Source organism: Aythya ferina (genome assembly GCF_964211825.1).
Source record: "Aythya ferina genome assembly, chromosome: 14".
Taxonomy (NCBI): Eukaryota; Metazoa; Chordata; class Aves; order Anseriformes; family Anatidae; genus Aythya; species Aythya ferina.
In genome coordinates this window covers 5,772,048-5,794,994 of record NC_140312.1, presented here as the reverse complement: position 1 = coordinate 5,794,994, position 22,947 = coordinate 5,772,048, and the positions used below count along the sequence as shown (strand labels likewise).

Here is a 22,947-nt window from a genome sequence, read left to right as displayed (position 1 = left end):
TGCGTGGGGGACACCACACTGCCCGTGAAACTTCCACATAATTTAATAACTTGGGGTAGTGAGAGTCAGTGGCTAGCAGTGGGGCAGGGCACCAGCAGGCTCTCCTCCGAGCTGGGTTCTCCTCCCAACCTTCTGTGATGAGGATTTAATTAATACCCGTTAAAGATGTAACCCCAAAGTCTGTCTCCCACAATAGCACTCCCTCAGGCCCCCACCTTCCCCTGCTTTCGTCCTGCTCCCTCCACCTTCCCCCAGCCACCTCCCTGGGAGTGCTGAGGTCCCCAGCCCCACGGGAGACAGGCTCCTCCTGAGTCCATCCCCAGGTTTTCTCCTCTCTGTGGCTCTGCTCAAAATGCTTCTCCCCAGCACGACCCCAGGCTGCTGAGCAGAGCTGCTTGCAGCCAGCTCTGACTTACACACGTGGAAAGGCTGGGATTGCTGCACAGAGGCGATTTTGAGGTTCAAATATAATGACTATGACCCTGGTTTCAGGCTGCATGGCGCTGCCCTGGTGCAAGTCCCAGCTGGCAGCTTCCCTCAGCTCCTGGAAGCTCCTTGTGTACCCAAAGACCCCCGGCTGGAGCAGGAGGCACATCCAAGCCCCTGCAAGGCTCCCTTTTCCAGCACTGGGCTCCTGTCTCTGCTTGGTTTGCCAGAGAGGAGGTGTGCAGGCTGCCTGACCAGCTCAGGCTGATTCTCCCCAGATATGATCTGAGTCACCTGGCACAGCTCAGCCGTGACAGCCAGACAGGGCATTTTTCTCCAGAAGCTGAATCAGCAGGATAAAAAAAAAAAATAAATAAATCATTTTGTCTCCAGAGGCTGCAGCAAAGGCTTGGGAGGAAGCAGGGAGGGGGAGCTGGCAGACCTCAGCCCCGAGCCCACTGCCCAGTCCCTGCCTGCCAGGACTTTTTGCACGCAGAGATGCACCAAGACTGGGCCATAGGGCTGGGAATGAGGACATGGAACTCCCAGTAGGGCATTTTTCCCACCCCAAAACTCCCAGCACATCCCCTTGGGGCCTCCACTGACATCTCTGAGCACCAAGTGATGTCAAGTGAGGCTGCAGCTCCTCTGCGAGCATCCCTGCTGCCCCTTTTGCTCAGAGCAGCCTGGACACAAGAGCCCCAGTAGTACTGCTGTTGCTGGATTACAGGATTTGGGGTGCAGGCTCCACGAGGAGCCTCCTCCAAGAGAAGAAGGGAGGCTAAGAGATTGTTTCCCTTTTCTGAATTAAACCTGTCTGGTTTAATACTTGTTCACACTGGTGAGTCAGTTCTCTCTGAGCTGGCATTTGTTCTTGGAAAAGAAAGAAGAAAAAAAAAAAAAAAGAAGAAGGAGGGAAACAAACATCCTTTAAAAAGCCCCTTTGGCTCTGAAGGAGGAAAGAGTAATCAGGCAGACGTCTCCTGCGGCTCAGCCACTCAGCAGGCCCCAGCCCTGGACAGGAGCCCCCCAGCACACCACGGTGCCTCCTCTTCATGTTCTCCTTCTCCGTGTCCTGCCAGGAAAAACTGCTGAGAGGAAATCTTCTCTGGCCAAGCACTGCTGTTTCTTCTCTCTGGTCTCCCTCGTGCTCTCCAGCCATCACTCCAGCCAAAACCTGGAGCTTTCTCCACGTTCCCATGACTCTTAGTCATGTCCAGCATAGTCAGCCATGCTCTCATCTCTTGGCCCCAAGACCTTCTCTTCCTGGTACCTCTGTGATTGTAGAGACCCCCAAACCCCTTCCCCTCTGGTCTGCAGAGGCATGAGGAGCACTCCTCAGCTTGGCACCTTCGAATTGCAAATCCAGGCTCCATAGCTGCTTTGTTCACTTCAGTAAAGCCTGGCTCTTTGTGCCTGCATTTTGCAGCCCCTGTCCCCGTCACCTCCTGGCGGACAGCAGCACGGTGAGGTGGCCACACAGGACCTTCCTCAGCTGTGCTAGCCAGCCTTGGCAGGTGGTGGCCGCAACTTCCCAGCCCAGCACTGCTGTGAACTGATATGAACTTGGAGTGTGCCACGAGGTTATTTGGGGTTTGAGCAGAGAGCGAGGGGCACCACGTGTCATCTCCCTGAATGTCCTGCTGACTTGACTATCCCCAGGAGAGTTGTTTTGCTTCAGTCCTACCCTCTATGTTGTGTGTGCTGCCCAGGAGAGGGTTAACAAAGTGTCTCATTACTGCTCCCAGGTGCCTGTCAGGCTGTTAATTGGAAGAAAGCTTCAAAAAACCTCCTCACCAGCTGGGTGAGAGGGGGGTTGTGGGCAGAAAGGGTCCTTGCCTGAGCCCTGTGACCACCTCTTGGTGCTAGAGGAGCTGTGTGCTCCAGCCTGGAGCAGGGTATGGCAGCACAACAGCAGGGACCTGCCTGTGTCCCCAAACTGAGATGGGGACAGGCAAGGGGAAGGGGCTGCAGGGCCAGACCCCAACATGCTGGGGAGGGTGGTGGAGCAGGACTCGGGGGTGAGCCCGTGTGGCCCCAGGACCCCTCTCTGCACTGGGGGCTGTGCTTTTGGTTAAAGCAAAATAATTTGTTGTCCTTACAGGTCTTTTCCCACCTGGAATCTGTGCCAGGCTGAATCCTCTTTGTGGGATGGTTGTGGGGGAATCCACCAAATTCCTGCATAGACCTGAAGGTATCACGAACCACCAGGACTGAGGTGGAACTTGTCCTTCTGAGGTAAAATGAAGCCACCCGGGGGGTCCCATCCCATCTCTTTGTGTCCCCAGGCAAGAGATAAGAGCGCAGCAGTGCCCAGGGGTCTGGGTGGCTACAACCACCATATCAGGATCGTCCCCAAGCCCTGTGCAATATCACAGCCCCCACCAGCCCTGGGGAGCAATTTGGTGCTGAGCCCTCTCCCTGAGGCAGGGTCTGTGGCAGGAGGGTGGCCCTGGTGGTGGTGGGGGCCCAGGGGCACGTTGTGAGCACCCAGCCTGGCAGCAGAAGGGGGTTTGTCACTGGTGACGTCGCAAAGCACCATGTCTTTTTTTTTTTTTTCCCCTCCCGTTTCAAAAACAAACAAGCAACAACAAAAAAAAGGAATTTCTTAACTTGTGGTCAACTCAGAAAGGAGAAGCTCCTGCTGAGGGAGAACTGCGGACGGTGCCAGCGAGGAGAGGCGCCTGCTGCTCGAGTGGATCCCTCAGCCGTGTCCCCGCTCCCTGTGGGGACACCATGGTCCCTGGGGACATGGGCCCTGGTCTCCTGCTGCTGCTGACTGCAGCCGGCGTCTGGCACGGTAGGTCCACCAGCCGCCCAAAGCCCTCTGGGGTCACTGTGTCTCTCTGGGGCAGCTTTGGGATGTGGTGAGGGTTTCTTGTGGGTGCTCAGTGCCTCCTTGGGTGGGGTGGGGAGATGGCCCCAGTGGGGCTGGGGAGGGGGAGATGCTGGGTTTCGATGAATGGGTGCTCAGCTCCTGCCTGCGGAGGGTGAAACCAGGCTCCTGACTGCATTTACCAAAATTTCACTGTGGAATGCGAAGGTCATTGCTCCTGGAAGCTGGGGAGCCATGGGCTGGCTCGAGGAGCCTCAGTGAGGATAGACAGCAGACAAGGGAGTATGTGTGCTCCATGGCTTGGAAGAGACGCCAGCTTGGCCTTTATTGAGGACACTGGGGCAGCTTCCATCTAGAGCTGGCTGCTGCACCACTGAGGGTGGTTGTGGAAAAAAGAGTGTGCTGCTGGTCCGTGCAGCCCTGGAGCCCAGCTGTGTGACAGCTGACTTGGTATTACCTACAGCACTGCAGTGCGGTATGGAAAGGTGCAAGTAGGGGAGGGAAAGTGGTGGTGGTGGGGAGATGGGAAAGGGAAACTTCCCCCTGTTTGAGTCTGGGGGTGGGCTAGGAGGAAGATGAGGCTCAGCAGAAAGTGTCCTGAGGGAATCCCTCTCTTAAATAACCCTTTGTGCAAACTGGGCCAGAGATGGAAGTGCTTGGTTGACAGGTGAGAGTCAGGAACATTGACTAAATCGGCACCTTCCTGTCAACCCCACACCTGGATGGAAGATGTCTGGGGGTTGCTGTTCTCTGGAGGTGCTGGCACACATGTAGAGCTGGGTGTTAGACCTTATGATGGAAACAGAACTCAGGCAATCAGGAGGGGAAGGTGAATGTGACTGCGTTTTGAGGTTACAGAGATGGCCAAGAGGTGATAACCCATCAACCTCAAGAAAGTCGTGAAGCCTATTTTGAGGTTTGCAACTAAACAGAAATCTGCCCCTATTCTGGAACCTGTACTAGTAGTCTGGTGTCTAAGCACTGATAACCTCCCAGATCTTGTGTGGCTCTTTGCTTAATTTTCCTCTTGAGTTTGCTCCCCTCACCATGAGACTGGTGGGAGAGGAGGGGGTAGCCTGTGAGGAAGACATTCAGGACAGAACAGGCAAGCAGCGTATCCCTCTTGAGCTCATGTTGTCATATTTTCAGCCCAGGAACTGTGAATCCCTCTTGCTGTTGCACTTTAAGTCATGTCTTCTACATGCTGTGCAGGCTTTTACTGGGTCTGTTGTGCTGGAAGATGGGCTTTGAAAGCTGCAGCGTTTTGTTACAAATCTGGTTCAGGAAGTCTGGCCCAAATTACTTGTTGATTGTTTCTTGCTTCAGACCCTTTCTCTTCCAGTCCCAGCAGCTCTAGATTGACTCTTGAGGAGCAGTTATATTTAAACGTCTTTTAGTGAGGCTGCTTGTCTCACTTGCAGGAGTCTCAACAGCCTGATTTTGGAGGGAAGGACTTTAACATTTTCTTATCGTGCCCTGGTTTGAGCACAGGGCTCTGAATGTTTACATCTTGTATGATTTTAGCTGACTGGACAGAAGTGCTGGTGTGGGAGCAAACTGCTCTCCCACCAGTCACCTCACTAAAGAATTTGAAGTGTGCATCCTCAGACTGGCTTGTAGAAGCAATTTGCTATTTTTTTTTAATATCATAGGAACTAGGCATATATAATGTATGTTTGTGAGATCATAATATCTGTCAGGATGTCTCCAGAGGTTCCTTGAAGCACTGGGCAATGCAGGTCACCAGCTGTGACATCCTCATCAGGCCCTGTCTGCCATGGCAGGGGGTTAGACACCCTTGTCTGAGAGTACCAGACAAGCACAAAGCGTGCCAAGGCTGTCCAAAACCATAGCCTCAAGCTGGAGCCTGACTGACTTCCTTCTCCTGCCTTGTGGATCTCAAGTGCATCTTTTGAACATACCCAGGACTGATGTGGTGCAACCTCTGTGATCTGGGTTCTTGCTCGAGATAAGTCATGGGCTCAGATCCCAGCTGCAGATTAAACAGAGAAAGGATTCAAAACCAGAGCAGCTCATATGTGTTCTTGGCCGGCTTGAGAGATCTTTCTGGGGATTCTTTTGCTCTTTTGTTGTGGGTAAATTTCTGCCTCTGATGTAGAACCCCAAGGCAGAGATCTGTTGAGCACCCCCCCCCCTCACCCAGATACTGTATATGACTCTGGAGGTGTCCTCAGAGACTGAGCACTTCACCTCCTGCTCCCATCACTGAGGGGAGAGCAAGGGGAGCTAAGGCCTCACGAGTCCCTCCCCAGGTCCTCAGACCTCCAGGATCAAGTCAAGGCCCTAAAGATGGGTGTCCGTGACAGGGTTCCTGAGCCACGGTCTTATCAGCCTCCACTTCTACTTCCTCACCACTTCCACACCCACGGGAGACTAATGTAATGTTTCCCCTGGGATGGGAGAAGCAGGGATGGAGCCTGCAGCTGTAACTGGAGGTCATGGTTACACAACCCGACTGTGGTAAAACCTTTGGCCAGCAGTTACCGTCAGTGCTGCGGAAGCTGCCGAGGAGCAGCAGAGAGACATCCTCGGGCTTCGTGTGAGATTGCATGCTGGTCAGCAGGGAGCAAGCCTCCCCCCGCAGCCCTTCTTCCCCTTTCTGGAAAAGGCTCCACGGGTCTGACTCATCCCCCAGTGCACACGAAGGAGTGGACGCTGTGGTGGCCTTCACCTGGCAGTGTCCTGCAGTTAGTGTCTGCCCCATCCATCCTTACTCTGCCTGTGTGGTGGCTGTGCCATCGGCACATCACCTTCAGGCCATCACCCCAAACTCCTGTACTGTAAGTATCTTGGGAGTTACTGGAGGCTGATGACAGCAAGGACACTGCATGACACAATTCTTATCCTCCTGCTGTGGTCACACCAAGGACCAGTTACACCATGGTCTGTCTGTGAGCTGGCTGGAATGCAGCTCAGAGTCAGATCTCGGCTGCCCCAGCCAACTGCTGGAGCCGTGGATGTGGGGGGACAGCTAAAGCAGGGAGGAGGTGAGGCAAAAGCATCCAGTGACAGAGTAAAAGCAGCAGAAACATGTCAAGCCTCCTAGAAAACAGATTAGCAAAGAGGGAGGAATGTTGTAGCTCAGATATGTGGAAAATGTGGCTTTGCAAAGGAATCTGGGATATGTTTTTCTCCGCTTTGGAAATAAATGAGCTTTTTCCTGTTTCCATAGAAAGAAGTGTCTCACTCGCAAAAAAAAAAAAAGGGGGGGGGGGATGAATGTCAAATATTCCATGTCCATGTCCTCTGTTTCTTCCTGATGGGCCAGCATGTTTGATTTGGGCCTTGTTTGGGTTTTCCCTGGGCAACTACATCACTGTCACATAATGGCAAAGCTCCCCAGGGCCTTGGGGTTGGCCCTTCCCTGCCTGGAGGAAGGCATCAGTCCTTGACTGCTTAAATAATGCTCTTTGAGCACTGGTGGATGGGCTCTGGCATTAAAGCCCCGAGCACAGCTGGTAGGACAGGATATGTCTGCCTTGGATGTTGAGTTTGATGCATCCCAAGACCAGAATCTGCCCTTGTTTCCACTGTCCCCACCCCAGAGGAGCCCTGCCTGCACTGCTCTCCTCTACTAAGGAGAGTAGGCTCACAAACTGGGCAGCTCTCTTTGTGCTTGCTATTATTTGAACCCTGGTGTGTGTTCCTTTAAGATGTGCTAGGATGGGTTAGCGACCGTGAAGGAAAGCAGAAGTGGGAGAATAGCCCTGGAAGGGGGCCAGAGGGGGGTGCAGAGCCCCCCGAGCACAGATAGCCCTTTGCAATGTGTTTCCTGTCCTCCCCGAAGGCCTGGCGTGGGGGTGGTGGTACGGCTTCTTCCCCAGCCCTGTGGCACTGATTCATTTCTCACTTCCCCCCCACCCTAAATATAGGTGGTGACTCAAAGAACTCGCTGACATGGCAAAACGGGGAAAAATATTTCCCTCTGACACTTCTGGCTGGAGTGGGAGCCTGGTTCCCCTTTGTTCAGCCAGCGGGGAAGCCATCTTCAAGGCAGAGGTGGCATCAGAAATCCAGCGGGGCTGCAATGCCAGCGTCAGCACGGGCTGGTGAGCAACGTGTGTGACTGCAGCCGTGGGCCTGCGTGAGCCGTTCTGTGCCTCAGTTTCCCACCACCAAACATGAATAATAATGCTGACGCACTCCACCATGTTTTGGTGGAAACTGGGAGGAAAACACACTCTTTGACTCCATCAATGATAAGTTAGGTGTCTTTCAAAATCCACTGCCCAGCAGCCAAAAAGCAGACTTCTCAAAATGCGTGCACTGAGCTCCTGCTCTGCTGCTCTCCAGGCCTGTTGCAGCTCATCACAGCACTGATGTAACAGAAACAGCCCCATCCACAAGGCTTGGCCTAAACTTCAGCAAATGGTGTTCTGGGCTAACCAAATTCATGTAGCTCTAGCTCTGCCACAAAAGGAAAATGGTTGCAAAAATAGGCAAAACCCAACTGGAACGATTTTCAAGCTAGCATTTGGCCTAATCAGCTCCAGATGGCTGTTATTCCTCTCCCAGTGCTCTGAGTGTTCAGTTGTTGAGTTTTCTCCATTTCCTGAGGTTCGTTACTTGGAGTATCAGGCTGTATTGGAGTAGTGTGATGAAGAATGATGTGAGACAAAATGACAAGACGCATCCCAAGCCCAGTTTCTTGCTGATGCTGAGCTACTCCATGCTCAGCACTGTGAATTCCAGCAGAGCAAGATCAGTTTTTCATCCTCACCATCTCTTTCCTTTGCAGGCTCAGCATCCCCAGTGATCGACCCTGACCTCCCTGCTCTGGTTGTCAACACCGGTGACCCAGTCACCCTGCGCTGCTCAGGAGAGTCACGAGTTGAATGGAACACCCAAAAACATACATCCAGCAACCACACCAGCAGCACGCTCAGTATCCCAAAGGCCACGTACATGGACACAGGCACCTATAAGTGTGCTTACGTCAACAGCAGCAACCAGGATGTCGCATCCGTGCATCTGTTCGTGCGAGGTAACCGTGCTGCCTTCCTCCCATGTATGCTGGCAGAATGGCCCCCTTTCAGGGTGCACAGCCATCGTGCAGGCCCCCTCTATGTATGTGTGTGTTTGGGGGAGCAGTGCAGACTCCTAGCAGGGCAGTGGTTCACCCACAACCATATAAACCCACATCCAGTGGGGCCCATTGCTGGAGCACTGGGGTAAGGTACTGGGCATCTGTATCTCAAGCACTTCTGTTAACGGCTTGGACCTCTTCCTCCATTTACTTTGTCTTCCCTTCCTGAAAAAGCAGTGATGAAAATTTGGCAATGAAAGTCTATTTGTTGTAAATATAGAGTGAGATCTGGAAAACAGAGAACCGTATTACTAGTACCATCAGTAAGGGAGAGTTGCACGAACCATGTCTTTACCATGTGAGCTGAAACCCAAGTGTTTCTCTACCCCAGAATTTATGTTCTGCTAGCTACACAATTTGAGTTCATCTCTTCCTTTGTACAGGGATACTGTCCTGGATAGGGAAGCTGAAGGTCTAACAAAACTAATATCACGACAAAAAGTTTTATTAGTCATAAATATACATCCCAGTCTCTTGTCTATGCACATTTGTGTTTCTTGCTCTGCTCTCCTCAAATGCCTTAGCTGGAATTGGGCTCGTCATGTGAGTTTTTGGAGGCTGAGTCAGGCAGGCGTTGAGCAGAGTTGCCCCAACATTGAACTCCCACTGAGCAGCAAAGCTGGAAACTCAGCTTTGCTGGAATGCATCTCTCAGCTTCAAAGCATACTTTTCTGATCCCGTTCTCTGGCTTGCTGTGTCTTCTCCACAGATCCCGATAATGTGTGGTACACCCCGATTTTCCGGATCTCTATGACCAGAGGTGGTAATGCTGAGTTCCCCTGCCTCATCACGGCCCCTGAGTACGGATCCAGAGTGACGCTGATAATGGATGATGCCTCTCCTCTCTCACCTGGAACCAACTATTCTTTCAGTACTGAGAAGGGAATAACGCTATACAATGTGCAACGCCATCAGAAGGGTTATTACCGATGCCAAACGGTGATAAACGGAAGAATAAAGAAGTCGTCAAGAATAAGACTGATTGTGGAAGAAGGTAAAGGATTGGGATTGCTGCTGTCCTCCGGGGGACAGCAGTAGCTAAGCTGGTCTCAGTAGATAGTTAAGGAAAAGCTCCTAGCCAGTGGTAGAAAAGACTTTCTGAACCTGCAATCCTTAAAAGGTATTTAATGGAAGTAACATTCCTTCAGCTTTTGGCAAATTGTCTCCTTTAGATGGGTCTCCATGAGGTCAGCAGTATTCAGATTATTGTATTATCACAGAACAAAGTCCATGCATCTTTCTGAAGCCCTCAGGCCTTGATGCTCAAGATGTAACCACGGCACAAGGATCTCCTTCCCTTCCAACCCACAGTGCTACCTGCTGTGCTCTCCCCAGCCTGCACTGCCTCCCATAGACATGTGTACAAAGGGAGGGAGGAGGGCATGGGTAAAAAAAAATAAAATAAAAAAACGAAGAGGATGGAAAGGAGGTGGTAGCCAAGCCCTGGGGACTCTCCAAAGCACATGGTGTCGCTGGGCTAGCTGTTGTTGAGTCTTTCCCTGCTTGTCTTTTTGTAGCACTGGAGAAGCCTGTATCGGTGACGATGGACCCAATAGACCATGTGCGAATTGTGGGTGAACCTTTTGAAGTCACCTGCAGAGTAATTTCTCCGTCCCACAAGTATGACATCAAATGGGTGACAGCAGCAAAGAATGTAAGTTAAAGTGTGCAACTTTGAGAGGTTATAGGACTTCTCTGGAAGACAGGAGGCATAGGGTGGTAAGGAGAGCCCAAACACAAGCCATCTGCAGCACAGCCTTGAACTGCCCAGCCAAAGTAGCTACTAAAACACACTGTAGGAATCTGCACATCCTTTCCCTCAGCTGATCTCCACTCAGCCCCACCAGGGCTTATAAAGCAGCAAACATTCAAAACAAAGGGCTTCCAAGAGAAAAGATAGGGTGAAGAAAGGGAACACACTTCAAAGTCTCTGATTGTCTGCTGTGATGACTTTAAGTAGCTAGAGGATAAGATTTGCTAGATGTCCTTCTGTGTGATGCCTTTATTAAGGAGTTGAAATCAACCTATATGATGTGTTTGGATCACACACTGTAAGGGCAACTTGGAGTCAGAAGGCTCGCAACAGGTGTGACCCTAATTGCTGTGGAATATCTGCCCTGAATACTTGGGTTTAATACGCCTCTTGGCCTCCAGGCAGGTGGCTTTCAGTGACAGGAGCTGTATAACAAAGCTTAGTAGCCCAGGACAGAGGGTGGTGGATATGTTTGTTATAAATATAATTCAGTAACAACCTCTGAGCCTCCAAGTGACTGGTTTTTCCTCTCTGCCTGACAGGTCAGGAGTACAAAAATCCCTACCTTTGTAGATGAGAACTACTTCATCAATGCCGTCCTGTCCATTCCAGCGGTGACTTTGGAAGACAGTGGGAAATACACTTGCATAGCTAACAACTCAGCAGGATTCAAGAATGCCTCGACAATGCTTCGCGTAGTAGGTGGGTATTTCCCCAACAAACTAGGAAGGTGTGGACTGAGCCATGCCTAGCTTTAAGCATTTGCTGCTTCTCCCTCCAGCTTGTTTCTTGTTGCCAGAAACACCATTCTCACTTGTGCATGAAGGCTAATGTGAGAACTGTGCAGATGGTAGGAAAGGTGTTTCCTCCTTGTCCTGAGGAGCAGGGGGACGTTTTTGGGGGTTGATGAACAATCAGAAAGCTCTTCTCAATTTCTGTGTGTCTATAAACAAATCTAAAACAAAAAACTTGCCCTGTGCAAGTTCTCTAAGATTCTCCAGCTCTCCTCAGGTAGGGCGTGATATGAGCCATCATGACAAAGGAACAACTTCCTAAAAGTACTTCTTTGAAAACATGAGACATTCATTCTGTGTTAATGCCTCCTTCCCTCCTGCAGTCTGAGGCTGCTCTTTCCAACAATAGTCTATTTATGAAGCTGCTGTAAGCTTGTCTCAAGTCTCTGTGGATATGCCTGCTGATGGTCATGATCTCATCCATCCTGCAGAGAGAGGTTATATACTCCTGACCCCAGTGCAAGCCACCAGCCAAGAAGTTGCTTTGGGAGAAGATTTGAATCTCCAGGTCCAGATTGAGGCTTATCCAAAACTTGTCAGCTGGCACTGGGAGCACAAAAGCCCCTTCAAGAACTCAGAGAGTACCAAAGTTGTGGACGAAATGATCTTTGGAAACAACTGGTATGTGCTCTCTCTCTCTTCTACACTGGCCACAGCGTGTTTCCAACAACGCTTTCCATGTGAGACAGGCAGACCCCTTGCTACTGGCTAAGAGAAGACTGGTTTTAAAGAGGGGAACTGTTTTGCCTTTCTGTGTTCTCTTTCCAGCATTGTTAGCAAACCACAGTGAGAAGGTCTGATCAGGTCAAGGAGGACACCACCTCTGTCTAACTTAACAGCTTTCTCTTTAGAAAACTTTGTGGAAGTCACTATTGCATTTGCGGTCTTGTTCAAGTTCGCACTCTCCCCACAAGAAGAAATTGCAGGGGTGGGTACACAGAACAAAAAACGGAGTTCCCTTGCTCCTCCTCAGAACTGTCCCATGTGCTGTGCTCCAGAGGGTGTATATAACAAGAAGTACTATATGCCCCATGTCAAGAGAAGCCAGATACATCAGTATGAGGATATGACCTAATGGGGGGATGTAGTTTTGCTCTTCCAAAGCCTACAGCCAGCTGAGGCCAGAAGAAGAATGAAGGAAAGAGAATTATCCCATTTAGTGAGGAGTTTTGGTAATTTCCCTTTCATTTCTTTAGAAACCTAAAATAATCCTCTAGAGGAACTTTCACTTTGCGAGCATAATGGCTTTAAGGTGAACGCTTACTTGCACTGGGGTCTGAGAGATGTGCTGGGGAGAGAGGAGGAGGAACTTGGGACCGTAACTTGATGGGCTAAGAAAGTGAATAACTCATCCTCTCAAAGACAGGAGGACCAGCATCTTCTGGCCTTTCCAAGGCAAAGATGTAGACGTTAAACTCTCCTTTCTCAGCATTCACCCACCATAGCCTTTAAGAATACTGCACTTTGTGACGGCAAAAGGCCTTTCCTCTGAGGAAGAGCTTTTCAGCAGTGCTGTAGGATCAGACACTGTCTGCTTCCCATGGAGAAGCAAGAAAGCAGATTCCCCTCACAGGCTGGGGAAGTGTTGGGAAGCATTCACCCACTCCATGGCACAGCAAACAGCTGCAACACACTGAGCAAAAACTGTCCGAGTGCCTGAGTTTCCTCAGCACCATTTCCTTCATGGTGTTTGTTCTCTCTGTGGGAACAGGTATAACAACACGCTCTTCCTGAGCCGCCTGAAGGAAGGAGAGAGAGGTCTCTATACATTTTATGCCATCAACAATGAGACCGAAGCATCAATTAACTTCAGTATCTCTGTGAAATGTGAGTATTTGGCATTGCCCCTTCCTAAAACCTGCTCGCCTTGAGCAGGGGTTGGGTTCCTGGCCACCTCCAGCCCAGTACCCACAGGAGACAATTTCTGCACCTGGGACCCAGCCCAAACCTGGGCAGAGCACGGGGATTCCTCATGTTTTCTGGTTCCACAGGCAGAAAGTAACTCAGAGCACAGGGAATGAATTCTTCCTCTGCTCATAGCACTTGCTGTTTCTCTGCCTTCCCCCACAGCTCCCCCGAGGGTCTGCAACGTCTGGGTGCCAGCCAATGACTCCGGCAACCTTCACTGCATCGCCGTTGGCTACCCTGCCCCACGCATCGAGTGGTACCAGTGCCCCACTTACTCTGATAGGTAAGAAATACTCAAGATATCGGGCACCACGAGACACTGAGGTGTGTGCTTGCCCTTGCAATGCTGGAATTTGATGAGCAGCACCACAGGGGCTTGTCTGCAAGCAGTTTGGCCTGCTCAGTAATAGTAATGTTACTGGATGTTCAGGGAGATGTCTTCAACTGGGATGAGAGTGACATGCCTCACAGAGCTGCAGCCCTACTGCCCAGTGTCTCCTCCCTAGCCTGATACAGGCACCAGGTCACTCTGAGCCACTGCACAGCAGAGAAACTCTCTTTTTCTCCTGCTTGGTGTCTCTGCAGATACAACGAGGACTATAAGCTGCTTCTGAACGACTCCAGTCCCCAGGTGATGAGCATGCTGTCCTTCCAAGAGGTGGAGGTGGAGAGCATCCTCCCGTTCCAGGACCTGGGTGCCAATTTCACCTTCTGCTGTGTGGCCGTTAACAGGGAGGGGAACACCTCTGACGTGCTTCACTCGGTCTTCAGTAAGATACCAACTTGCAGCATAGTGGAGTGGGGGACAATTTGGCTTTTGGGGACCTGTCTATATGTATTTCCTTACAGTCTTGTTAGAGAGGTGTGGAATAGATTCCCCAGGCCCTCTGTCCTCAGAGGAGGTGGGAGGCTTTGGCATTTGCTACTCCTACACGCCTTGTGGGAATTGCTGGCTGGGCAGAGCCTGGTGCCAAAGGCTGAGCCATGCCATGAGAGCTTTCTAACTGCAGCAGCACAGCCTGCTGTTGCTCAGCCTGCTGGTGTCCAGGAGTCACATTTTTTGTTGGGTCTGTTCTTGCTGCAGAGATTTTGGTCCAGAGACAGCCAGACCAGCACCTCTTCTGCTCCTGGTGCTGTTTGTGTAGAAAGAGGGGTGCAGCAGGGGGGGCTGGTGCACCCTTGGGTTTTGTATCAAGAACTCCCCTTGGTTTCCACCAGCCCTTTTGTGTGTCTCTGAGGCTAGTGCTGCATTTCATTGCCTGTATGGGAAGCCTAAGTGAACAGCTGGGTAAAATGTTCCCAGAGATGGGGCATTAGGGACTGAAACAGGAGTGTTTATTTATCACCCCCCCCTTTTTTTTTTTTTTGAATCCTCCAGGAAATGTCATGGCCCCTCCAAACAAGCTCTTCAGTCCCATTCTCTCCACCTGCATCAGCATATCGGTCCTGCTGCTCGTGCTACTCCTCTTCCTCCTCTACAAGTACAACCAGGTCAGACTCCCTTTTGCACAGCGAGGGCTGCGGGGCCGGCCCAGCCTGAGCCCACGCTGCCTCGGCTGGCAGCCACAGGCTGGAAGCATTCAGCTCGGTGGTACCAGGCAAGGCGAGCCAAGCTACCTGCCTCATCCCCACTGCCTCTCACCCTGCTATGAGTTTCCTGCTGCAGGGCAAGGCTCATGCCCCAAAACTGGTGCGTTAACGCCTCTCCCACCCTGGTCCCTCAGTCTCATAGCCCAGAAATCAGTGCAGACATTGCCTGGTGCCAGACAAAGGTGCTCACTCTGTGCTCTCAGTTGCAACTGGTTTTGCTGTAGTCACCAGGAATATACAGATTTAATTATCTAGGAAAAAAAAAAAAAAAAAGTGTTTTGCAACTTGCATCTAAGTTTTTCTTCTCCCTGCTTTATAAAAAGCTGTCTTTATGGGGATACAGGCTGATGTTAGAAGGCGTTTGTCTCCAGGAAGACTTGGTCACTATTTTTATATAAGAACTTAATCTGTTTTCTCCACAAGACTCATCTTTAGCATTGGTTTCCTTCTCTGCTGTCTCCATAAATTCCACCAATCAATAGCCACTTCTGCTTTATCAGTGGGTGAAAATCTCCTCTTTTTTGGTTCTCTGGCACTCTCCCTTTGACAGCTCATTTAGGCTGCAAATTTTGCAGCAGAGTTCTGGTGCTGGTTGTCAAAAGACCCAGCAGAGCCCACAACCAAACATGCACCTGCAGTTTCACAGGCCAGTAGTCCGGGAAGAAAGAGGGATGGATGGATGTGTAAGCACAGCTCTGAAAAAACAGCTTTTAGGAAGGCCTTGCAAGCCCAAGAAAAGCAGAATATGTTTATAAATCTTGTATTTTGTATGGTCTTCTCAAGCCAGAACTGACTGTTGCAATGCTAGGGGAATTATAGAGCAGAAAGCAATAATGCTTCCCCTCCAAGAGCAGGCAACAGTGCATATGCCTAGTGCATGTGGTGTTTTTTACGAGGGACCCCCGTGAGAAGCTGTGCTGCTTGCAGCCTCCCATCAGAAACTCTGCTTCTTGCAGCCTCCCATGTTCAGCTCTTAGGCAAAGAAGCAAGCGTGGGAGAGAAAACAGAACCAGCTGCTTTGCATCAAAACTGCAGGAGATCTGTTTGCCTCAGATTTTGTCCCTCATGCCTGTGCAAACCCAGCTTTGAGCATCTACCCGTGGTTGCATCCTCCTCTGCAGCTATCCAGGGGAAGTGGTGAGGAGAAGCATGTCCGCACACACCTCCCAGTAGCTAGGACATTACATGATTCATCACAGCCATGGTCACTCCACCCACACTTCCCCGTGCCTGAGACCACTGTTGCCCCTCTGGGCTGCAGGCGTGCCTCCTTGTGAGAGCAAAAGCCAAGCGCAGTGCTCCCGTGCCAAGCTCTTTCACTGCCTTCCTCTGTATTTGTGCCTCCAGCCCGGGTCCCTGGGCCTCGTAGCGTGAATGACAACACCCAGCACAAGCTGGCAGCTGCTTCTGCCCACAGGCTCTGGTGCTGCTTCTCTCTGCCCTCGCCTGGTTACTTCTGCCGTGAGATTCATGGAAAAGAGAAGAAATTCTTACTTCTATTTCTCCATTTTTTCCCCTGTGAGGGAAGCAGGGCTGGGCCAGCTCCGCTCTTCTGCGGTGCTCAGCAGCCCGGGGTGCTGAGGAAGGAGACGCAGCGGGGACATCTCCCCCTGGGCACTGCTCAGCCACCAGTCTGTGGGCACGCTGGCTTTCCCAGCTCTGCTGTCCCAAGCGAGGGCAACAGGCTGCTTTAAATGAAAAATGCAAGGGGGTCTCCCTTAGACATGGGTGAGGGCTGGGGGGACTTTGTAGGAGCCAAGGGGCCAGGCTGTCTAGACTGAACATCGCTCGCTCAGCCCAGGTTCAAAGCAAGAAATATCTGATGGAGTTAAACCTAAGGCTTCCCTCTGTGCCTGGGGTGAGAGCTGCAGGGACTGGGGAACGCTCAGGACTCGAGTAACACTGAGTAACTGGAATCTCTTTTTTACAGAAACCTAAATACCAGGTGCGGTGGAAGATCATTGAGGCCTGTGAAGGGAATAACTACATCTTTATTGATCCCACTCAGCTGCCATACAATGAGAAATGGGAGTTTCCCAGGAATAACCTCCAGTTTGGTAAGAAACCTTTCCTGCTGGCATGAAGCACCCCGCAGAGCTTAAATACCCCAAAGGACAAAGCAAAAGCAATCAAGCAGCATCCAGAGCTGCAGCTAGACATTACAGCAACATTGTCAACCTGGCCTTGCTGCTCTCTTCCACACAGAGTGGCAAATGCTAGGGTACCACCTCTCTTCAGCCCTCTATAACTCTGAAAAATGTTGAGAGGATCACGTCCATCCTCGTACATCTGGGGTCATCCCTTAACACGCACAGTTCATGAGCCCATGTTTGCACTTGGCCTCTTTCATACCGTCCCTGCTCACAGGAGAGTTCCCCTTAGACGTTCACCACCTTCTGACTAAGGATTACTCATCCTGTCTGGGCCCTGCAGGAACCCCCCAACCTGTCAGACCTCCTTCCCAAAACCGAGTGCAGGACAAGTGCTCAATTTCTTTTCAGAAAGCATCTTATAAGCACATTCCTTCCCTCTGCAGGGAAAACTCTTGGAGCCGGAGCCTTTGGAAAAGTGGTAGAGGCCACCGCTTTTGGGCTGGGCAAAGAAGATTCAGTCCTCAAAGTGGCTGTGAAGATGCTAAAATGTAAGTAAGTCTGGGCCAACTTGCAAAGGCTGAAATCTCCCAAGTTTTATTGGGCAGGATTTAGTGTGTTCATGTGTTGGTGCTCCCAGACTGCAAAACCTGGGTTTCCAGATGTTTGTGTGTAAGTACTGGGTGTTGGAGTCATGCTGCTGCCATTATTTGTAGACACGTGGCCAGAGGTTTGGGCAATGGACACAAATTTCTCTCTGCATGTCTCCTTTTGTTCCATCTCTCTGTTGATACCTTATCTCTTCCTCGCTCCCTCACCCAGCCCTTCTCCTTGTCTTGCAGCATCGGCGGACACAGATGAGCAGGAGGCGCTCATGTCTGAGCTGAAGATCATGAGTCACTTGGGGCACCACGAGAACATCGTTAACCTGCTGGGAGCGTGTACCTATGGAGGTAGGATCCCACAGACTTGCACCCCAACAAAACCCTCTTGTGGCCTGCTTGTCCAAGGCTGTCACCAGGCTTAGCTGGTGATCCTGGTGGTGTTTTCTGATCCTATAACTTTGCAAGGGTCTGTGGGCTGGCCGTTTCCAGACATGTTTATGTGCTGCATGGGTTCTGCTGCCCCTTCAGCTTCTTCCAGCCCCCAGCCACCTCCAGGGATTGGTTTCCAAGGGAAAACAGTCTTCAGGACAGTCACTTTTTAACAAACCCCTTCTGCCTCTCTCCCAGGCCCAATTCTCGTCATCACCGAGTACTGTCGCTACGGAGACCTGCTGAATTTCCTGCGGAGGAAGGCTGAATCCATAATTATCCAAGACTCATCCCTGGACACCTCTTTGGACAGCACTGCTGATTACAAAAACATTGACCTGGAGAAGAAATACATCCGCAGGTAAGAGCAGAGCTCTGGTGGCCTCAGGGCTGAGCAAGATGGGGCTTGGGTGTCTGCTGGGAGAGGTGTGCAGGGGGCTGTGCTGGGGAGAGGTCAAGGCCAAAGCTCTGGTAACTTGCAGAAGACTGGGATGCCAAAGCCACTGGGGATGCATGCATTTGGTTCTGGTTCCAAGTTTTTCAGTCTTTCACAGCAATTATTGAATACCCCAGAATTAATCCAGGTTTCCTTTCAGTCTGCTGTCCCGCAGTCTGCAAACAGAACTTGTTGGCTTCCTACACTGCTGGGCACCTGAATTTTATAGGGCACGAGGCTGAGCACCCCTCAGCACTCTGTGGTAGTCCCTTTGCGACAGGGGATCAGTACCTGGAGCCCCACACCACAGGGCACCCAGGTCCCCTTTCTGAACCAGTCTCAGCGCTGACTTTCCCTCTGCCCCAAAGCCTCTCGCTGAGCCACTTCCTGCAGGCAGGGATGTGGTTTCTGCACCCAGTGGATGCGGAGAAGGGCAGAAGGCACTGCTGGGAGGCTGCTAACAGCCTGCCTCCGTCTCTGTTGCTCTCTGACTCAGTGACAGTGGCTTTGCGAGCCAGGGTTTGGAAACCTATGTTGAAATGAGGCCCGTATCATCATCATCGTCAGCGTCATCAGATTCTGCGCAAGGCCGGGGTGAGTTAAAGGCCCGTTTCTCTATTTGCATGATTTCGTCAGTCTGGCCATTTGGTCTGGGATACAGCATAGCCTGCGTTATTGACCATGTTTTTAGCGTCTCTAAAGCTGCTGTTTGAATTTCAGGGAAAAGCTCAGAGGAGGAGGTTGAAACCAGAGAGGACCTCCGGCCCCTCAATCTCGCCGACCTGCTCCAGTTCTCCAGCCAAGTGGCCCAGGGCATGGCCTTCCTGGCATCAAAGAATGTGAGTACTGAAAGGGCAGCCATGCCCCCGGGGGAAACACCAGTGCAGCCAGCAGGGGCTTGCCGTCCTGTCTGCACAGGGCTCACGAGGTTTTTAGATGGGGCAGCCAAACCCAAGCAAGCTGCTGAAAACGGGCCTTTCTCTTCCACCTGCTGGGTGCAGACACGCTGGGCTGTGGTGACTGGTGTTTCCTTCAGAGCCTGTGCCTCCCATGGGATTCGGGCAGGGCAGCTGTCCAGGGGGAAGCCAGGGCTGTACTAGCTGGTCCCAATATTCCCCCCCAGCTTTTACATGAGGTCGGGAACCTTGATGCAGAGCTCTCTTGCACTGGCAGCTTTCCACTGTGACAGGGAACTGAAAGTAGCCGTTGAGCTATCTGCCAGAGCTGGCTCATTTGGAGTATCTGAGAGCAACTGTGTGATGGTTTCAGATGGGGACGCCCTGTGAACAGCCTCTGCTTCTGGGTCTGCCCCCACAGGGAAAATGAAGGCCCATGACTTACAGGGCATGAAAGGCCAAAATGTTTTAGCACTGCAAGTGAAGTGGTGGAAAGGAGAGAGCCCCTACTCCTTGTCCAGAACACAGGGCCTCTTCCACGTGCCTTACGATCAATACACGTTGCCCTTGCTTTTGTAAGAGCTGTTTTGGTGGCAGCCCCACGCTGCAGGAAAATGAGCTGGTAGTGCTGAGGGCAACGGGCTGGGTCTCAGCTGTGCTCTCTTGTCCCCAGTGCATCCATCGTGACTTGGCAGCCAGGAACGTGCTCGTATCAGACGGACGAGTAGCCAAGATTTGTGACTTTGGCCTGGCCCGTGATATCATGAATGACTCAAACTACGTTGTCAAAGGCAATGTAAGTAATTGAAATGGGGACAGGAGGAGGTACAAGGGTGGCTGCAACTGGAGTGTGAAGGACAGGCTATGGCACAAGCTGCCAGCTTGCCCCGGTCTGCAGGACTCTGCTTTTCCAGGCCCGGCTGCCCGTGAAGTGGATGGCCCCAGAGAGCATCTTTGACTGCATTTACACAGTGCAGAGTGATGTGTGGTCTTACGGCATCCTTCTCTGGGAGATCTTCTCACTTGGTAAGGAACAGCCTCCCTCGTTTTCCATAGCTTACCACTAACTTAACTTCTCTGCAGAGAAGTTTTCCAGAAAGAAGGAAAGTTGGCAAAAATCTAGGATATATCAAAGCTATAAAACACTGCATTCAGTTTCCAGAGGGATGATTTGCTCTAACTCAGAACTCCCTGAGATGGAGCAGCACTGGCTCAGTCAATTCTGCAGGCCACATCTTACCACCCCCATGGCTAGGGTGTTGGAGCCACTGAGCTGAGTGCCACCTCTGTTACTGTCACAGGTAAAAGTCCGTATCCTGGCATGGTGGTGAACAGCAAGTTCTACAGCATGGTGAAGCAGGGATACCAGATGGCGAGGCCTGACTTCGCTCCCTTGGAAATGTGAGTAGATGCATGCAACATCTGAAAGGGTGAAAAGGTGGCTGGAGCTGCTTTATGGGGAGCTCTGTGACAGCACAGGGACCTTGGTCACAGAGCTGCTGCTCCTCCCAGGCAAGCCCTGGGTTTGACGTGTCTGTCCTTGAGGTTCCTCCCTGCTACTGTAGAACAAGACCTGGGGCAGTCGGTCATGATGCTCAGCCCCATATCCCCCATTTCTGGACAGGAAGGTGGCTGAGTTCACATAATCTCTACCTTTCTGAGTGTGGCAGCTTTTTTTTCTTTTTTCAGTCAGTTGCTTTTGACTCTAGCCTGGAAGAAGACAAGCCTGAGTAGCTTACAGGAAGGGAAGCAAGTTTACGCTAAAGGAAAAATACTGAGGCATAAAGCCTCTTGCAGATAGATGAGGAGACTGGAAAAGTTTGCTCTCTGCTCCAGTGCTCTCCATCCCCTGGAGCACTTCCCATGCACCAACCACGGGTTTTAGACAGGAAAACAGAACAAAGATAAGGGGCTGCTCAGTGTTGTGTGCCTGAAATACAAAGCAAATCACCCTGCTATGCTGCAGTGAATAGCCTGGGGGTGCAGACTCTTCAGCAGCATTGCAACAGTTCTGTTCCTCTTGGGCTGTGCAGGTACACCATCATGCAAGCGTGCTGGAGCCTGGAGCCCACACAAAGACCTACCTTTGACCAAATCTGCTGCTTTATTCAGAAAGAACTGGAAATGCACAAGGAACAGGTGAGAGCCTTTGGGGAGGGACTTTCTCCCTGCAGCAATGTAGCTTCTGCACAGATTTCTGTGGTGACATCCTTTATCTGATGGGAGTAGCTTAGTAACAGTGAAAAGAGAGGCATCCAGATTTCCCCAGGGACTGAAACACATTTTTCTTTTTTTGCTTTCAAGGACCAAACAAACCTCCCATCCACTGCTGAGGAGGACAGTGGCTGCGACACCTCTGGCTGCTGTGAGGAGTCCTGTGAACAAGAGCAGAGCGGCCAGCCCCTCCTTAAGAGTAACAACTATCAGTTCTGTTAGCTGGTACCACTGCCCAGGGTGGATCCCTGCTCTCCCCGTTCTGCAGAGCGCATGATTCCGCACAGGTGCCTTCTGCTTTGGCTCTCCCCTCTGTGCTTTCTGAAGTATGAGTGTTACTGACTCCCTCGCTGAAAGAACGGTGCTGGGATGATTCAAACCTAAGACTTACCGTGGGGTCTCGAAAGTCCTGTCTGCAGCATGCCTATCCTAATAACTCTACAAGGTACAGAGGTCCCTGTCACCTGCCCCACCACCACCCCTGAAGGGGATTAGGGGGTGTTCTTGTTTTTTAAATACCAGTTGCAGCCTACAAAGACATTTCCAAAAGCCGCTCGCGTGACTGTACCTTGCGTCTTATGAGGACATCTTGAAGTAAATCCTGCGGTGGGAACTGCCTCACACCAGAGGCAGCCCTCTTTCAGGGTGGTCCTGCTCTCTTCCCCTTGTCTGACCCTGGATGTTGCAGAGCGTTTAGATACAGGTAAAGCCTCTACTAAGCATTAAGTATGTATTAACCTTTTGCTTTCCTCATACAATCTACCTCTCTGCAGCTCCTGCAGAGATTATTTGGGTGAAGTGCAACAAGGAGATGAGCCCAGGGCTCTGTGAACTTTACCTGCCCCAGTCACAGGAGAGAGGGGCAGTTGTTTCTCAGGCAAAATACAGGAGCAACGTGCTCTTCCACAGGAGCACTGAACACAATCCCAATCCAGGAAAGAATGGCAGCTTAAACAGATCTGGAAACAATCATCATATTCTACAAAACCTTTGAATTATTAAATATGTAGCAATTCACTGCCTTTGTCATGATTACAGATGTGCTCTTATATGTTTTCTTGAGTGTATTTTAATAGTAAAGCTGAGGTAATTTTTTTTTTTTCATAAGCTAGGGCCTAATGCCCTTAAACTTGTTTCTCATCTCACCCTTGTTTGGGGTTACTAATGCCACAGCCACCTGGTCCTGTGTAGCTATCAGAAGTAGCTAATGAACCTTCTTAGCTTCACCTGACTCAGCTGGTGAAGGATCAGCATTACAAATACAAGCACTGACATGGCTCAGGAAAATGACAGCAAGACAAAACTACTGTACAGTACGTGGCCCTCATCAGATCATGAGGTGTGGGCTACTTCTGATTATATTAAACCTGTTTTCATGCTAACACCAAGTGATTCATTCCTCTTTACTAAATAAAATACTAATGTATTTCTACCTGTCAGCATTATAAAGAATAAAATATGTTTAACAGAACAAGTCTTCCTGGGGCTTTAAGGACTGTTCTCAGAGGTAAATGGATCAGAGCAAGTGTGACACATTGGCCCATCCTCTCATACCCTACAGCTCTGTGCCAATTCATCACACTTCTCATTACCAGGTCTCAAAACCACTTAATCTTATGTAATGCCAAAAACAAAAGCATTAAAAGCAAGGTTTTAAAGCACTTCGCTCTGAATGGCCTTTCTGTAATTCAGAAAAATGAAGTAGTCACAGAGTGGGGGAGCAATTCCAATCATGATGATGGGATAACTGACAACACTCACCGTAGTTGTGACATGGGAAAGGCAGCTCAATGCTCAGGGCAGAGGCAGAAGTCTGGCAGAGACTCGACATTACTGCAGGAGAACCACCTGTAGCACTGGCTC

General features: G+C 50.8%; 1 protein-coding gene across 4 annotated transcripts; it reads left to right on the top strand.

Annotated features, from left to right (window-relative positions):
* Positions 1-2,231: 2,231 nt before the first annotated feature.
* CSF1R (colony stimulating factor 1 receptor) lies at positions 2,232-22,745 on the top strand. Of its 4 annotated transcripts, none has more exons than XM_084535620.1 (23): positions 2,232-2,324; positions 2,531-2,664; positions 3,055-3,226; positions 8,022-8,267; positions 9,079-9,363; positions 9,887-10,023; positions 10,665-10,824; positions 11,348-11,537; positions 12,628-12,743; positions 12,987-13,107; positions 13,410-13,594; positions 14,203-14,315; positions 16,345-16,471; positions 16,951-17,055; positions 17,347-17,457; positions 17,737-17,899; positions 18,471-18,568; positions 18,695-18,813; positions 19,544-19,666; positions 19,785-19,896; positions 20,172-20,271; positions 20,904-21,009; positions 21,175-22,745. In XM_084535620.1, exons 3-23 carry the CDS (start codon positions 3,163-3,165, stop codon positions 21,304-21,306), a joined length of 2,913 nt encoding a protein of 970 aa, XP_084391746.1. In that variant the 5' UTR covers positions 2,232-2,324; positions 2,531-2,664; positions 3,055-3,162; the 3' UTR covers positions 21,307-22,745. The 4 variants fall into 4 exon arrangements, with proteins under 4 accessions (XP_084391746.1, XP_084391745.1, XP_084391748.1 ...); XM_084535619.1 differs by having other exon boundaries at positions 2,233-2,324; positions 3,012-3,226; XM_084535622.1 differs by having other exon boundaries at positions 2,242-2,324; positions 2,531-2,620.
* The last annotated feature ends 202 nt before the right edge of the window (positions 22,746-22,947 follow it).